Consider the following 18,158-nt stretch of genomic DNA (forward strand, 5'->3'; position numbering starts at 1 on the left):
AGAGAAATATCGCTGCACATGGAATCATGTTCAGCCAACAGGTAGGTACAGTACGAAGGGATTCAGATATTTTTCCAGTAAATGATTTGCAGCACGGAATAACCATGCAACAAGCCCTTCTACCAATGCTGCATTCCCATCTGCTGTACAGTCTGTATGGATGTAGAACAGTCATATATTCTTGAGGAAATTTAGCTAAATAGAAAGAAATCCACAGATGTTTGTTTTAAAAATAATGTAATTTACAGAAATGTTGCTCAGACTTGATACAATAATGACTTTCACTTTGGTCTAATAGCAAATTATCACAACAGGGAATTTCTCTCATATTTCCAGGTCTACGACAGAGTCCATACGGGGAAGCATCATCTGTGATACGTTTGTTCATGATCCGCATTTTGACATCCATGCAGGTTAATTCATCAGACTGTGAGCACATCTGGAAGAAACAAAAGTCACATACTTAGACTGAACACTTACCTAGTATTTGGCTACAAGTACAGTTAGGGCAAGAAATATTTGGACAGTGACACAAGTTTTGTTATTTTAGCTGTTTACAAAAACATGTTCAGAAATACAATTATATATATATAATATGGGCTGAAAGTGCACACTCCCAGCTGCAATATGAGAGTTTCCACATCCAAATCGGAGAAAGGGTTTAGGAATCATAGCTCTGTAATGCATAGCCTCCTCTTTTTCAAGGGACCAAAAGTAATTGGACAATGGACTCTAAGGGCTGCAATTAACTCAGAAGGCGTCTCCCTCGTTAACCTGTAATCAATTAAGTAGTTAAAAGGTCTGGGGTTGATTCCAGGTGTGTGGTTTTGGATTTGGAAGCTGTTGCTGTGACCAGACAACATGCGGTCAAAGGAACTCTCAATTGAGGTGAAGCAGAACATCCTGAGGCTTAAAAAAAATAAAAAATCCATCAGAGAGATAGCAGACATGCTTGGAGTAGCAAAATCAACAGTCGGGTACATTCTGAGAAAAAAGGAATTCACTGGTGAGCTTGGGAACTCAAAAAGGCCTGGGCGTCCACGGAAGACAACGGTGGTGGATGATCGCCGCATACTTTCTTTGGTGAAGAAGAACCCGTTCACAACATCAACTGAAGTCCAGAACACTCTCAGGGAAGTAGGTGTATCTGTCTCTAAGTCAACAGTAAAGAGAAGACTCCATGAAAGTAAATACAAAGGGTTCACATCTAGATGCAAACCATTCATCAATTCCAAAAATAGACAGGCCAGAGTTAAATTTGCCGAAAAACACCTCAAGAAGCCAGCCCAGTTCTGGAAAAGTATTCTATGGACAGATGAGACAAAGATCAACCTGTACCAGAATGATGGGAAGAAAAAAGTTTGGAGAAGAAAGGGAACGGCACATGATCCAAGGCACACCACATCCTCTGTAAAACATGGTGGAGGCAATGTGATGGCATGGGCATGCATGGCTTTCAATGGCACTGGGTCACTTGTGTTTATTGATGACATAACAGCAGACAAGAGTAGCCGGATGAATTCTGAAGTGTACCGGGATATACTTTCAGCCCAGATTCAGCCAAATGCTGCAAAGTTGATCGGACGGCGCTTCACAGTACAGATGGACAATGACCCCAAGCATACAGCCAAAGCTACCCAGGAGTTCATGAGTGCAAAAAAGTGGAACATTCTGCAATGGCCAAGTCAATCACCAGATCTTAACCCAATTGAGCATGCATTTCACTTGCTCAAATCCAGACTTCAGACGGAAAGACCCACAAACAAGCAAGACCTGAAGGCTGCGGCTGTAAAGGCCTGGCAAAGCATTAAGAAGGAGGAAACCCAGCGTTTGGTGATGTCCATGGGTTCCAGACTTAAGGCAGTGATTGCCTCCAAAGGATTCGCAACAAAATATTGAAAAAAAAAAATTTTGTTTGGGTTATGTTTATTTGTCCAATTACTTTTGAGCTCCTAAAATGTGGAGTGTTTGTAAAGAAATGTGTACAATTCCTACATTTTCTATCAGATATTTTTGTTCAACCCTTTAAATTAAACGATACAATCTGCACTTGAATTGTGTTGTAGAGGCTTCATTTCAAATCCAATGCGGTGGCATGCAGAGCCCAACTCGCGAAAATTGTGTTACTGTCCAAATATTTCTGGCCCTAACTGTAATACAAAATTGTGCCTTTGTCTTTCAGAGGTCACTCACACAAGCGTAAAATATACAGTACACAGCAAATATGCAGGGACATGCATATTTGATGAGCATGTTCAATCCCAATAGCCTATATCGGTGTGGAATACGAAATTGTGCAGATTTTTGCACATGAAAAAAAAACAAAAAAAACGCAGGTGTGAGTGAACTTTAAGGCCTCCTTCCCATGCCGAAGCGTCATGCGGGACGGAAGACGCCGGATCTGCAGGTAAGTAGGGGGTCTCTGGGGGTCGCCGTGACGGGCTCCGCCGCGATATTCCGCGGCGGAGCCCGTCACGGCCGTGTGCAGCCGGCCTAACTCAACAAGGACCAAGCAACGTAAATTTACGGCACTTGGTCCTGGGCTTAAGGCCTCATGTCCACGGGGAAAATCAGATCCGCTGCAGATTCTCCATGGAGAATCTGCAGCGGGTCCCTCCTGCCCCGCGGACATGAGCGCCGAAAATAGCAATTTAAAGCATTTACCTTTCCGGCGCGGGCGACGAAGCTCTGCTGTTCCTCACGGCCGGATCTTCATTTTCGGCCGGCGGATGAATTCCTGACGCCGGCGGAACGTTGCCGGCACGTCGTCGACGTGCCGCGCGCATGCGCCGGGCACATCCGCCGAGCCGAAGCAAGGGAGATGCGGCCGTGAGGAAGAGAAGAGCTTCGCGGTCCGCTGCGGGTGAGTAAATGCTTTAAATTCCTATTTTAGGTCTCCCGCGGATCCGGACGGCTTCCATAGGCTTCAATAGAAGCCCGCGGGAGCCGTCCCCGCGGGAGACCCGCATGAAAATGGAGCATGGTCCAGATTTTTTCATGCTCCATTTTTTTTTAAATCACTTTTATTGACGATCCGCGGGTATTTATGTACCCGCGGGTGGTCAATGCATCCCTATGGGATGCGGATCCGCATGCAGGAAATCCGCTGCGGATCCTAAATCCTATTTTCCCCGTGGACATGAGCCCTTAATCCCAGCCGATGGTAAAAGTACAGCGTGGGATTAAAGTTCCTGCAATGTAGTAGAAGCAGGTCTGATACTTGGTTGTTAGTCACAACAGAGGACCCGGAGAAGAAGGCATTCAGCCTTGTCTCTTGCAGACTACATAGCCCAAATCTATTGTCCTAAATAAACATGTTAATTATTGAAAGAGAATGGCTGCCTGTCCACGGGTGTTTTTGCATTGCGTTCCCCACAGCCATAATCCGGTCGCGGGGAACGCAGTGAACGTTTTCCATAGCGTTGCTATTGAAAGCTTAGCCCCCCTGTCCACGAGCGGAGAATCATAGCGATTCTCAGCTCACGGGTGGCAAATCGCAGCATGCTGCGAATTGCTGCAATTCTCCGCGGTCAGCCTATGTTTCAGATAGGCTCAGCGCGGAGATCCGTCAGCTGGCTTCTGCTCCCTGGCGGCAGCTGCCGCGGGATATCGCAACGCCCGTGGACGGGCAGCCAAAGTGCAGGAAGGTGTAAAGGCCTGTTTAGATGGGGCGACCTATTGGGCACAGATGCTTTAAAAGGTCATCCAGGCCAATTATCATTCCTGTACTTTTTGACCTCATTCAGACGAGCGTTTTTTTTTTGCGCTGCTAGCCGTGCACAGAACGCACTTCTAATAGGAACCAATAGAAGCGCTCACATGAGAGAATGTTAGGTGCGTGAAACAGCGCGCACCTAACAAAGACAGGACATGCGAGTGTAGGTTGTATGTAGCTCCGTGCTACGCACAAAAGATAGGACCTGTCCTATCTATGACTACTATGGGAGCAGGGGTCTATGGAAACTCCTGCGCAGGAAAAGAATATTTTTGCCTACCGATTGAATACCCTGCTGCTTACAACAGGACATTTACAATATGCTGCACAGAAGCACATTTTAAATGTCCTGCTGTAAACTCCTGTTAGTTCCCATGGGGATGAGGGGACTACCCAAGGGTTCCCTTAATCCACACGGGTACTAACAGGAATTTACAACGGGACATTTAAAATCTGCTTCTGGGCAGTAGGTTTTAAATGCCCTGCTGTAAGCAGCGGGATATTCCTCCAGCCCCGCTTTTCCACTTCTTCCCCCAAGGGATTTCCCTATAGCGGGGAGAGAGGAGGGGGGCTGGGTTTCAGGGCTTCCCAGAGACCGTGGGAGAAGGGGCAGGGCTGGAGGGATCCACTCTCTAGCAACGCTCTTCTAGCCCTGCGGCCTCAATATTTGCCATTGCGAATCTCTGTGAGAATCCCTGTAGCTCCTCCCCCTCTCTCTAGACCCACCCACTCTCTCTTCGCTATGTGTATATACCTCAGGAATCCTCAGAGCAGAGAGAGAAAGAACGGGACTATGGATTAATCCCCCATAGCAGGGAGAGAGAGCCCCGCTCTGTCTCCCCCTGCTATAGGTTAATCCCCCATAGTCCGCTCTCTCTCCCTGCTATGGGGAAATCCTGAAGCCATGAGGGGCTTCTTCTCTCTTGCAGCCATCCGCATTACAGATAAAGAAAACAGAGACGTGCGCACGGACGCTGGCTGCGGTTAGAGACAGATTCCACTGCGTGCTCCCGCATGTGAAATCCGATTCAATCATGTTCAGCTGGGCTTAGGCAACATGCACATCGCTCTAACAGCTGTGATTTCACATTAAAATATGATAATGTAAGTATTTTTTGTAACAAATGACAAAACCAGGGGCAAAGAAAAAAATGGACATATGTACAAACCGATCAATATACCTTAGAGACACACACCTGTATACTCTATAAGAGCCAGAGATAATATAAAACTTACTAGTTCTTCCTCGTTTCCCATGCTAATGCATCTTGCGCCCGCTTTTCAGGTTGGCCAGCCCATTCATGAGATTTGTAGTAAGCTATTCACAAACCAAATTAGAAACATGAACTTAATCTATGATTACTGCAAGATGACAGAACGGCATTAATGTACACATTATGTACTTCAGGCAAGTATTGCTGACAAGGGATTTTTATTTTTTTTGCATAATATATCCAATAATGTATTTTTTAGTTTAGCCACAAGGTCATTAAATTGTATTTATTTTTCAGCTATGCTCCCGATGGTATTCGCATAGGTGCACGCGATTACCATAACATACTATTGCATCAATGTTGTGAGAAAGATGACATTTATGCCCATGAACTAATGCACAAACTAAAACTCACAGTCCTAGAGTTCCTTACAAGATGTAAAAAAGTATTACGTAAGCAAATGTATTTATTATCACTATTAACCCATAGATGACCAAGCACCTTAAATTTACAGTGCTTTTTCCTGGGCTTTAGTCGTCTTTCACGCGGCCAAGAAAATCGTGTGCGATACACAAATATGAACCCCTTACATCGGATCATACACATAAGCTATTTTTTTTTCACATCGCAGCGTGGGAAAAAGAGTGCAGAACGTCCTATATTTGGGCGTTCCCTTGGAACGCCTGGTATTGCGTTCCCACTGTTTTCTATTGAGCCGGGAAAGCATTGCACAGCGTGTGGGGAACACGCGAGTGCGATGCGAGGTTTCCCTTTGTGAACAATGGGAAATACTCCACGCTACTTCCCTGAAGTGATCCGTGGGCACATCGCATGTTGGCGAGCGCGATATCGGGCCAAGTTTCACAGCCTGATATCGCACTTGTCCATGTGAAATTAGCCTCAATCCCAGCCGATTTATTAAAAAAATAAATAAAAAAATAAAAAATACGGCATGGGAATGCAATGTAGCAAGAACAGGTTGGGTCCTCGGCTGTCAGACGCAGCAGGGAACCCAGAGGAGAAGACATAAGAGATTTTTAACCACTTCTGCCTTCGCCTGTTCAAGCTACGCCGCACTCAATAAGCACTATGTAGACAATGCAGGAAGTGTCAGTGCCATTTCATGCACAGGACCCGCCTGTTCCAAGATCGCCTGTGACCCTTGTCATGTAAGAGCTGCAGGGTCCTAGTCCTACTTCACACTAGGGCAGTAGTGGCGAACCTATGGCCCGCAGAGCCCTTCCAGCAGGCACACACTACCGTTGGCTGCTCACCACAGTAGTGAATACACCAGGAGCTGCGTCTTCCCTGCAAGTATTCACTCAGTTACGCTGTTAGCAGCACTGATCCCGGCGCACACTGTGACGCAAGTGTGCAGCTGGGATCCTTCTCCCCCCTCGCCTAACGTCTCCTCTAAGGTTCTGCGAGAGCAGAGGAGACTGCGTTCAGCAGCACACATTGATGTCACAGTGTGCACCCGGAATCAGCGCTGGAGGAGACGGTAAGTATATGGGTCTCAGGGGAAACCGGGAAGGGGGGGGGGCTATTACCGCTAGGGGCCGCTGTGGGATGTCACCGTTACCGCTGGGGTGTGTGTGTCACCGTTACCGCTGGGGGCCGCCGTGGGGGAGGGTCACTGTTAACGCTGGGGTATGTTTACACGTGACAGAAATGCTGCAGAATGTCCTTAGCAGAAATGGTCAGGTCAGAAAAAAAATAAAAGGCAAAGGTCCATAAAACCCGTAAAAAAAAGTTTCTGGTCCTTTAGGACCAAAACACCCTGGCCTTTAGGGGGTTAAAAGGGTTTTCCCACAGCTTAAAATTGTCCTTCCTGGTTGCTGCTTGCCAGGACATGTGACTGCTGCAGCCAATCACTGGCCACAGCCACAGCAGTGACTTTCTATAGCCTGTGATTGGCTGCAGCATTCACATGTCCTGGTCAGTAGCAACCAGGAAGGACAGAGTGGTTGCGAAGCAATATCAAGTTGTGGGAAAACCCCTTTAATTACTATATCACTGGATAATACTTTATTAACGACTCTGAAGAAATAGATTAATGATACCTTCTAGTACTGAGGGAAGTCTTCTGTTCATTGTATGCCGGAAATCTGATAGAAGACAAGAAAAAGATTAATATGTTGTAGAACTACACATAGAATCATGAAGATTGCAGTAGTTGGTAAGTGCAGTAAACTTCTTACTGTGGCCTTTATATGGCCAAGACACTTGTGGAACTTCCCACAGTTTACAATAAGGTAGACTAGCCCATAAAGAATGGAGGGAATAGTGAAATATAGTCGTCTGGAAAGGGTTACCAAGTCATGTCTAAGGTTGTGGGACGACAAAGAATCACACGGAGCGGTAATCACTCCAAATGGAGAAGACTTGGATCACTGGTGAATCTATCTAGGAGTGCCCGGCCTAACAAAATTGCTCCAAGGCCAAAATGGCAAAATTCAATCCTCAAGTTTTAAATAATTTTCGATGCAAAAGAGAGTGAAACTGGAGCTCCGGACAACACATGCCACGTTATTCCTTGCATAAAGCAAATATAGCATTCCACTGTATGGACAGGAGTCAAAACAGTGTCTCTAGTGCGATGGTGGTCTCCTGCTTCAAACCATCACATTACTGATGGAACCATACATTCTGCACCGTATCACAGGATTCTTCCAAGTGGTTGTGCTATTACTGTCCATAGCATAAGGCACACATATCAAACACAAGGTCCGCCACCTCATTTTACATGGTCCGCTGGCTGTGCAGCAACCTAACAGGTATTCCAATCACCCAGCCTGCAGCTCTGGTCGGTGGCCGCAGTGCAGAGTCTATGACTGCTTACCTCTCTCTCCGATGTCTGCATGCACCATCCTGCTCGCAGAGCAGACACTGAATGGAGAGGTCAGCGGTTGAAGACTCAGCAGCGGCTGCCACCAGACCAGAGCTGCAGGCTGGGTGAATGGATGCCTGTAGAAATGCTGGCCAATAGGAGGATCACTATAACTACTAGGGCCAATATAGGGCGCTCCATTACTACTGGACCCACCAAGGTGGGCACTGGTACTACTGGGGCCACTATGAGGGTTACCATGAGGGAGCACTATTACTACTGGGGACTACTATGAGGGTCACCACAAGGAATCACTATCACTACTGGGGCCACTATGGGGTTCACTATTACTATACAATCTTACAATTAAAAATCGCCCTTTGACGGCAACCACAAGGCTGATGTGGCCCTCAGTGAAAATGAGTCTGACACCCCTGACATAAGAGATAATCTTTACATAGATGGGGGACTGACTGCTGGGACCCCCACCAATACCAAGATCAGGGCTGTGAAACGATTTTCATCTTAATGAGACTGCTGGAGATAGCCAAGTTCAAATGTTCAATTATCTCCATCAAAGAGTGAGTTAAAACAAAATAACGGTGTGGCCATCTTCGTTTGTCGAGGCCCGAAGGGTCACTTTAAAATATAAAAAAAATAAGACACACTCATCTGCCTTCAGTCCTCCGTGGCACCACTAACTGTCTCCCACCACTGTCTCTGTTCTCTGCCGCCGGAAGTCACTGTGACAGTTGTGGCCAATCAGAGTCCACAACAAACCCCTGGCATCATAGTGCCTAAGAGTTTGGCTGCAGTGGTCACCTGACTTCAAATGGTGAAGGACGCGGACAGGGTAGGTTAGTGGTGCCCTGGGGTACTGAAGGCAGGCGAGTATGTGTTATTGTTTTTATTTTAAAGCGACCCTCCGGGCTTGAACAAACAAAAGATGGCCACACCGCTTCACTGACTACCTGATGCACATCGTACACTAGTATGTATTGGTAGTCCAAGACACTACATGTGTATTTGACTAGTTGGGACCGTTCATGTGGACAGCACTCGTTAATCAAAGCAGGTGTAGTGTCTTATGCTAATGATGTTTACTAATTGCACCAGATAGTCAGAGAAGCTGGTGCAGCCATCTTTGGTTGTCCGGGCCCAGAAGGTCGCTTTAACTCACGCTCAGCCGTTACATATTGCTCTTCTTAGTCAACAGTATAAAATTATTTTGTGCTGCTTTGGCCAATTATACCTGGACAGTCCCATTAATCTTCATCTGCAAGATCCGCTTCTAATACTGACCATACCGCTGCAATGACAGCCAGTGACCACCCTTTTTTAGTGGCAGCCACAGCTCAGTCTACAGGGCACCCATGAATGACGCAAGCCAAAGTGTTCCCACCAATGTCAGATGTGGTATATTAAACAAATCCCACACCTTCGCCAGTTGAACGTATCCAGGATACATTTTTGGGCTCTGGCTGTAAGCCAGAATGTTTCCTTTATGGAGAGAGCAAGTAGTGAGACTGAAACACTATATTAAAATGTTGAATCAGATGTCAATCTATAGTGAAAACCAGAGTATCCATTTCACTAGGATGTGCCTGGGCACTAGGTGTAAGAGGTCGTTCACACCCGTCTTAGAGCTTTTCGGCTTTCAGTTTCCAGTTTGGGGCAGTGAAACGGAATTAAGACATAAATAAGTGTACCCCCTATCCCCATTAATTTCAATGGGTTTTCAAAAAAGCAGAAAGCTTTCAGATTGCTTCCATTCTGTTAGGTTTCCTTTTTCGTAACGGAACAAATAGTGCTGCAGACTGCGCTATTTGTTCCGTATAAAGAAAAAAAAACACATGTGGAAAAAAACCCCACTTATTTCCGTTTTAGTGCTCTAAAAAACGAACCGGAGAGATGAGAAGCCCCAACGCAGATGTGAACAAGCTCATAATCGTGCAAAGCCATACGGAACCTGACCTCGGCTTGAATCCATTTTGAAGTACAGTAGGTACACCCCGGCCAGACCGGCCAGCTCAAGTATCAACAACCCCTTTAAAAGCTTGCTGCCAGCCTTCACCTGTGGACAAGAAAACAGTTGATGGTTAAACGCGGCGCCACCTGCAGTCACACTAGTAGCTCTTAGGTCAGGCTCGCACGGCCATAAGCGGAAACCACTGTAGGAGTCCCGCAGCGTTTTTACATCTGAGGAGCCGGCCGTGACCCTGTGCACTGCCACGTATGGTGGCAAAATTGTATTGTGCATGACAGCGTATCTCACGCACGCCGTTATGCACAGTACACCTGTTCCCCGCGATGACGCATATACCCGCTGCCCATACACAATATGATTGCGTATGGCCGCGTGTATATACCAGACCATAGAGAACAATGGGCTCTATCTTGCGTATATACATGGCAAGACAGAACAGGCTGTGTTCTACTTTGCGTTCGCGTATTAAGCAATTCCGACAGGCTACTGTGAGCAGAACTGCGTAAGACAATGGAAGTGATTGATTGCCTGTGAGCTACCACATAACACACAGGCGTTCAGAGCCCAAGTAGTATGCGGTAAACATACGGTCGTGTGAGCCTGACCTAAGGGTGCGTTCACATAGGCAGTTTTTGTTCAGGTTCTTTAACATCTGTGATGTTTTCACTCATGTGATTTTGCGTTTAAAAATCTCCCACATTTCCCTACGGAGGCTCCTTTTTATTGCATCGCAAAGCACGAACTTACGATTTTCGTGTGATGCAATTTTAACATCAGAAAGTCCTATTGCCTTTCATGCTAAAAGATTGTGGCAGAATGACATGAAAAAAAAAAGCGCAAGAAAATCGCAAGTGGTAGCAATGTTTTTGTGAGAAAAAGCAGCGCTGACAAAAATTGTGGGGAAAAAATTTTGCGATTTTGCTGCAATTTTCTCACAACGATATCACGATCACCAGTATGAGGGAGCCCTTATTTCTTCTCTCCTTTTTTGATCACCACCTGGTTTTGGCTTCAGAAGCACACCCCCCCAAGGCCTGGGTCACACAAGCGGATTTGCGTAGTGTTTCGCGCTCCCAAAATATCCTCCGGTGATGTCATTATGGTCAGGGCCTCAGACATTGCCACAGGTGCTCTCACTACTGGATATCCTGAAAACATGACCTGCTGGGGTGCATTTGCACTGCGTATTAGGTCGGTTTCACACAAGTGTACGTTTACCGTGTAGTAGGTTGTAATTCGCAGGCAATCAAATACATTTCAATGGGTTTGCTCACATGTCCGCTTTTTTTTTTTTTTGCACACACATTTTGGATCTGCAAAAAAACCTGCAACACGTTCTATTTTTGTGCGTATCATACATATTAAACTAAGTGCCCATTGAAATCATTTGGCGCATGCATGATTTTTTGGATGCATAAAAGCGCTGGGCATGCACGTGCAAAAACAACACCCATTGCGCAAATGTGCTCATGCCCGTGGGAAGCGGACTTTAGGGTACATTCACACGTTACTGATTTACTGTGGATTTTCTGCCGCCAATCCGCAAAATTTGGTGCAGATTTTAATATGGATTTTAGCTGCTGCATAAAACCCAGCAGGTGTGAAAAGACCACCGGTACCGGGCCATAGGGGGCTTACAGAGTATATACCAAGAGGCAGCCAGAATCCCATCATCTAACTCTGCAGCTAGCGAGGATCTGGAACAGAGAAACTCACCAACACAGAATATTGGACCTAAAAATGACGCAAATCCCCTACGAGGTCAAAGCAAGAGAGAACTCTACTGTACAGCGGTCTGGGAGCCCCAAAACCAGCTGCCATTTAGGAGACCGTGTGGTTTACCGCGCAGATGTACTCGTATAGACAGCGTATTGTCCGCACAGAAGAAAGCTTGCAAGCAGGTAATGACATCAGAACATCGCACAGCCCACCGCCCCGGTGATTTTATTTCTCTCCACGGCAAAACCCGGCTTTTGTAGCAAATAGTGAGCGAATCCGTGACAATGCGCAATGTAAATTGCATATGCACCGTGGATCGAACGCATCCATGGAGATCAATGGAGCCCATATGTGTGCTAAAATAGCGCATGCTGCAATTTTTCTTCCGATCGTGGAATCTGCAATTCCTACCCACAAGTGTGAGCCAAAGTCCATGTCTTTAATGACTGCGTATCATACGTGCGGACGGCGATTAAGGAATCCGCAATTCAAATCCAGACATGTGAGACTGTCATTATGGAGACATGGGCCACCTGCAGCAGCCACCCCGCCGCCTCCGGGGTCCACTGCGGCAGCCACAGCTATAATGGGAAGTTGGATGAACTAATATCAGATTTAACCCTTGCTGCTATATTTATTAACAACTGTCCAGATTATCCGCAAACAGGCTATCGAAATCATTTGAGGGCTCGGCAACAACTCCGGTCTTGTGAAGTTATTGGGGGGGCGCTGGTGGTCGTAGTGAGGGAGCTGAGGGCTCATCTGGAGGAGTCTTGTGGAGCCTACAAACCAGGACAATAAGCACAGCACGACAGGAGAAAGACACAAGGAAAGCGCCTTATTTCTATAGTCACATGTACAGTTGCCCCAGTAACTGCCCCGTGCACACTCACCATTGTGCATCCACCTGGGTCACACCATCAGCTCACGTCCTGCGAACGCCATTGCGGTTACTGGCAATTAAATGACTATCCTGAATTGACAAGAAAATACATTCCGGTATTAGCAGCTGAAGCCAGAGTTGGTTACTGCTGTAGTGAATACACACCTTAGAATGGTTACAACCCTAGTTTTTAGCTGGAAGGCGCACGGGTTGCCGGTTCTGCCCCTATCTAAGATGGCTGCTTTAGAGCTCGGCAGTGATTTCGGGAGAAGCGCGTCGCGTTCTAGTGACGTAATGAGATGCTGGTGGAACGCTGCTTCCGGGAGGAGGAGACTGGATGTGACAGCAGAAGTGCAAGCAGAGGCTGCGGGGGCTTTCAGCTGTTCATAGGGGCAACAACCACCTGACGGAGGGTATGTTGTGTCGGGGCATATGAGCAGAGGATACAGGGGTGGGGGATATGTGGGGAGTGCATTGGCACGAGAGTTGCCAATTGAAGGGTGTAAGCAGCAGGTAAAGTCTATTTGTGTGTGTAATATATATTATACACACATGCAGTTTTTTTTTTTATCAGTAATCAGATTTTTGGCCCGCTTGATTTGCTATAAGCGGTGATCGCTGTGTTGTTATCCGGTGACGCTGATTAATTAGCATTGGAAGAATCGCTAGCTGATCAGACTTGCATATAATTGTCCTTCTTGTTACCGTTTATTAGGGCTCATTCATACGAGCGTTTGTGCAGCGTATCGCGTGCGCACATTTTAATGCCCAGTCAATAGAGCACATCAATTTTTAATGGATTCGTTCGCATGATTGCACATTGCGTGAAAAAAATATCTTGGTGCGCATTTGTGCCCTGCAAGAGCCCATTAAAATCAATTGACGTGTATAAATGGGCATGAAATACACATAAAACTAGTATATTCGCTGTGCTTATACGCACGGAATCATTGAGATTTTGTCTTTTTTTTTTTTTTTTTTTTTTACACACCGCAGCAGGCGCAATCTGCAGAAGTAAGCACATTTCGGCCATACAATTTATGGGACTTGTGGTGATTTGCTGAAATCTATAGTATTATCCATCACTAAGACGGATGGCGGTGATCAGTAACTGCGCCGTGCTGTTTATTGCTAGTCTGATCTCCTCACTGGCTGCCGCTCTGCTTTACACTGCCGCTCTGCTCTCTGGCTCGGCTGCTGTGCACACTACTGCATACACAGCTGCATCTGACGGTTTTTCCCTGTTATTATGTTAAATTGTCCAAGTGGCAAAACCTATCGGGAAAATGTTTCTCAATGAATCAGCGCCAAAGCGAATAACTGAGTTACCAGGGAGCCTGCGGATGTCTGTTATGGGGGATGCCAGTAAAAATATTTAATGACTGGCTTGCTGAATGTCTTCTGAATCTGAGAATTTGACCCCAATCCTGTATGGGAGCCGCCAGGCTGTGTGCTGGAGCCGTCCGCTAGTGCTCGGTTGGGTTTCCAGTTAACGGTAATATATGAGTGGCGCTGTGTAGTCACAGGGTTATGTTGTGGAGACCTGCACACGTGGCCCTTCTATGAGCCACAAGAGAGAATGCCCAATCCGACCTGCCACATCATTTTATGTGGCCTGCCGATCGTGCAGTAACCTAACAGCCCTCCGCTCACCCACCCTGCAGCTCTGGTGCTGCAGTGCAAAGTCTGTGACCACTGACCTCAGCTCCTGGTGTCTGCTGGCACAGATGCCAAGGGGAGAGGTCAGCTGCCACCGCTGGACCAGAGCTGCAGGCTGGGTGAGTGGCATGCCAGTAGGGGATGCTGGCCGGCCAGAGGACAAAAGGGGGTCAGTGTTGCTACTTGGGACTACTATGGAGGTCACTTACTACTGGAATATTGTGGACATTTTTGGGCACCGTTACTCCAGAAGAACACATCAAAGCTTGAGTGGGTACAAAGGCAGGCAACTAAAGTAATAAACAGAAGTGGCGGACTACAATACCCAGAGAGGTTATCAAAATTTGCGTTATTGAGTTTAGAAAAGAGACTGCTGAGGGGCGACCTAATGACTATGTATAAATATGTCAGGGGACAATACAGAGATCCATCCCATCATCTGTTTATACCCAGGACTGTAACAAGGGGGCACCCTTGAGCCTTTCGTGAGCGTTACAATATTATATGTTATATATAAAACAAAATCTCTTTGTTTTTGTCGGATACAAATCCACAGTTCTGGACCGATTTGAGTGAATTATTGCCTGAGCGTTCTTCAGCACCCGGCGACGAATACTGGTAAAATTAATAATCAAAACCTCACCGAATTCCCCTGTAATTTTTGTTGCCAATAGCAACCAATCACCACTCAGCTTTTATTTTTTATACTGCTAAGGTAAAATGAAAGCTGTCCTGTGATTGGTTGCTATAGGCAACACAGATTTTCTTTTGGACAGCTTTCATAAGAGTGGGTGCTGGGATCATTTTTGTGGCCCACTTTGTATATTCCAGGACTGCTATTTGAAAGCCCAATGTTCAATAACCAATCGCTGCACTTATAGCACCGTGCAACGCATGGATATATCACCTAGTAATTAATAACTTAATGATGGCTTAAAGGGGTTGTCCCGCGCCGAAACGGGTTTTTATTTTTTTTCTTTCAATAGCCCCCCCGTTCGGCGCGAGACAAACCCGATGCAGGGGCTTAAAAAAAAACCGCACAGTACTTACCCGAATCCCCGCGCTCCAGTGACTTCTTACTTACCGTGCAAAGATGGCCGCCGGGATCTTCACCCTCGGTGGACCGCAGGGCTTCTGTGCGGTCCATTGCCGATTCCAGCCTCCTGATTGGCTGGAATCGGCACGTGACGGGGCGGAGCTACGAGGAGCCGCTCTCCGGCACGAGCGGCCCCATTCAGAAAAGAAGAAGACCGGACTGCGCAAGCGCGTCTAATCCGGCGATTAGACGCTGAAAATTAGACGGCACCATGGAGACGAGGACGCTAGCAACGGAACAGGTAAGTGAATAACTTCTGTATGGCTCATAATTAATGCACAATGTACATTACAAAGTGCATTAATATGGCCATACAGAAGTGTATACCCCCACTTTGTTTCGCGGGACAACCCCTTTAAGTTAGGCTGAACTGGATGGACATACGGTACGTCTTTTATCAGCCTTATATACTATGTTACTATATGGTGGGAATACCCCTTTAAAGGGGTTGTCTCGCGAAAGCAAGTGGGGTTATACACTTCTGTATGGCCATATTAATGCACTTTGTAATATACATCGTGCATTAAATATGAGCCATACAGAAGTTATTCACTTACCCACTCCGTTGCTGGCGTCCCCGTCTCCATGGCTCCGTCTAATTTCAGTGTCTAATCTCCCGATTAGACGCGCTTGCGCAGAAGGGTCTTCTCCCATCTGTTCGGTCCGGCACGAGCAGCGTTCTGGCCCCGCCCCCTTCTACGTGTCATCGCGTAGCTCCGCCCCGTCACGTGTGCCGATTCCAGCCTCCTGATCGGGAATTTGGAGATCAAGTCAACACCTTGAATTTTTTGTCATGTTCCTCAAACCATTCCTGATTGGTTTGTGAAGTGTGGCAGCCCACATTGTCCTGGGGAAAGTGACCGCTGCCATTAGGGAGTATCGCTTCCATTAGAGGGTACTTGATCTGTAAAATGTTTAGGTAGATGGTAGGTAGGTATCAAAGTAACATCCACGTGACTGCCAGGATTCAAGGATTCCCAGCAGAACATTCCCCAGAGCATCGCGCTGCCTCTGCATCCTGGTGCCATCTCTTTCCCAAGTAAGTGACCCACACTCGCCCAGTCAACCATATGCAGGAGATGAAAATGTGATTCATCAGACCAGAGCTCCTGTCATTGCTTTATGGTCCAGCTCTGATGGGCACCCATGACCATGTTGCTGGTTCACCAGTTGTCCTTTCTTGGACCATTTTTGGTATGTACTAAACACCACATATGGTAACACCCAACAAGACCTACCATTTTGTAGATGCTCTGACACAGTCATCACACTTTGGTCCTTGACTGAGATGCTCAAATCCTTATGTTTACCGATTTTTCATGTCTTAACTCATCAACGTTTAGAACTGTCTGTTTATCTGTCACCTAATATATCTCACCCAGAGGTATACCTAGAAGCTCTTGGGCCTCGGTGATAAATCTATAACATGGCCCTCTACCTACCATGTGCCATCTATAATACTGGTGTATTCTTATGTGATAGATGGGCTTTTGGGCTCCCTATTGCTTCAGGGCCCAGTAGCGACTGCTACCCCTGCACCCCCATAGCTACGCCCCTCATCTCACCCCTTGATAGGTGCTATTGTCACGAGCTAATACATGTTATTAGCTTGACTCACCAGTGATTTTAAGGTTATGGCTGATCTGTGTGTGTGTAATATTTCTACCATCCTATTAAGTAATACATCTAGGGAGATGTACATGCTAATACTCAGCACCTTGTGGAGTATGTGGCACAAGAATATATTGACTCGCTAATTCAAAGGGGGGTTTCCAGAACATGACTCAGGGCAGGTCATCAATAGTTGATCGGCAGGTGTCCACCGCTCAGGATCCTCACAATCAGCTATTCACCAAGCCCGCGGTCAGTGCAGACAGAGCACATTACAGCGGCCCAGGTTGGAAATGCAGGCATAGCTCCCATTAAATTTAATAGAACTGTAGCCTTCCATTACTCAAACGGACACCACTTTTAGATGGGACAACTTGTCGGACGCAGATCCAAACAGGTCATCCCAGCGATAAGCGTTGCTGTGCTTTTACAAAGGAGCGAGCATCACGCAGTGAATAGAAGCGGCGCGGGCCTGGGATCATTCCGGTCCGCCAGTCTCCATTTACAGTAAACAGGCAGTCGTTTATAAATATACAACTGCCTGTTTACATGGCTGATCCGTTGGTCAGTTTTCTGCATGCCGAAACTGAACAACAAATGAAAAGCGAACAAATTCTAAATTCTTGTTCATCGTTCCGTCAGAGCATGCGCTTACACTGAACGATAATCGCTGGATGCGGAATCTAGAAGATTTATCAGCTCGTATAAAGGGACCATTCAGCATGTTTCAGCAGCGTTTCATTAGTTTTCAGCATTAGTCGCCTTTGCTATTCTCTCCAGCAATAATCCTGGAAGCGCACAGAGCCCCACTCTAATGGACAGCTGATTGGTCTTTAGTAACCTGTGATGGACGCTGCGTGAACAGGCCGTAATTGTGTTGTTGATGTCTCCTTACAGGGGTTTACCACACCGGTCATCTTACAAACATGGAGCTCGCCCACAGCTTGTTACTGAAAGAAGATGCTCTGGCTCAGGTTACGGAGGCGAAGAAATCCGTCTTTATTTTTGAATGGCTGCGCTTCCTGGACAAAGTGCTCATAGCTGCAAACAAGGTAAATGGGAGATTCTGCGGGAATGCTTGTATTTATGTATGTTAAAAACATATTCACTTTGCATATTTACTTCCAGTATTTCAGCATGTGTGTACATGGGGCTAACTGAACAACCATGAAGATACCAAATTTAAAAGATTCTAACTTTTTTCTTACTCATCTATAGTGCCAGAATTCACTTTTCTATCTGGATTGAAGTTTATCTGTCTCCGATGAGTTTAAGGGTCCTTTAAGACGAGCCGATTCCCGCTTGAACGCGCGAGTGACATCACCGCTAGCTGGTTCGCTCTCGTGCGGTCTGTTTATATAGGCTGGTACATCGTTGGCTCGTTCAACGAAAGTCGTTCTGTCTTTCACATTTGTTGTATAAAGACTGAACGAGTGCTGTTTAA

General features: G+C 46.5%; 1 protein-coding gene and 1 long non-coding RNA gene across 4 annotated transcripts in view; one reads left to right on the plus strand and one right to left on the minus strand.

The window, feature by feature from the left end:
- Positions 1–220: 220 nt before the first annotated feature.
- Positions 221–12,624, minus strand: LOC136620851 (uncharacterized). Of its 2 annotated transcripts, XR_010791179.1 has the most exons (5): positions 12,514–12,624; positions 12,359–12,438; positions 6,993–7,037; positions 4,952–5,033; positions 221–439 (listed from the first exon to the last, which is right to left on the minus strand). It is a non-coding gene; the product is annotated as an uncharacterized lncRNA (long non-coding RNA). The 2 variants fall into 2 exon arrangements; XR_010791180.1 differs by lacking the exons at positions 12,359–12,438; positions 12,514–12,624 and adding an exon at positions 9,734–9,746.
- A 33-nt stretch (positions 12,625–12,657) lies between these two features.
- Positions 12,658–18,158, plus strand: part of HEATR5B (HEAT repeat containing 5B) — a 53,279-nt gene continuing 47,778 nt past the window's right edge. For both annotated transcript variants that reach the window (XM_066595875.1, XM_066595876.1), the window contains exons 1-2: positions 12,658–12,761; positions 17,612–17,766. In XM_066595875.1, coding sequence (XP_066451972.1) covers positions 17,641–17,766 — 126 coding nt within the window. In that variant the 5' untranslated portion in view covers positions 12,658–12,761; positions 17,612–17,640. The remainder of the gene's footprint in view (positions 12,762–17,611; positions 17,767–18,158) is intronic.

The sequence above is a fragment of the Eleutherodactylus coqui genome, chromosome 3 (assembly GCF_035609145.1).
Source record: "Eleutherodactylus coqui strain aEleCoq1 chromosome 3, aEleCoq1.hap1, whole genome shotgun sequence".
Lineage (NCBI taxonomy): Eukaryota > Metazoa > Chordata > Amphibia > Anura > Eleutherodactylidae > Eleutherodactylus > Eleutherodactylus coqui.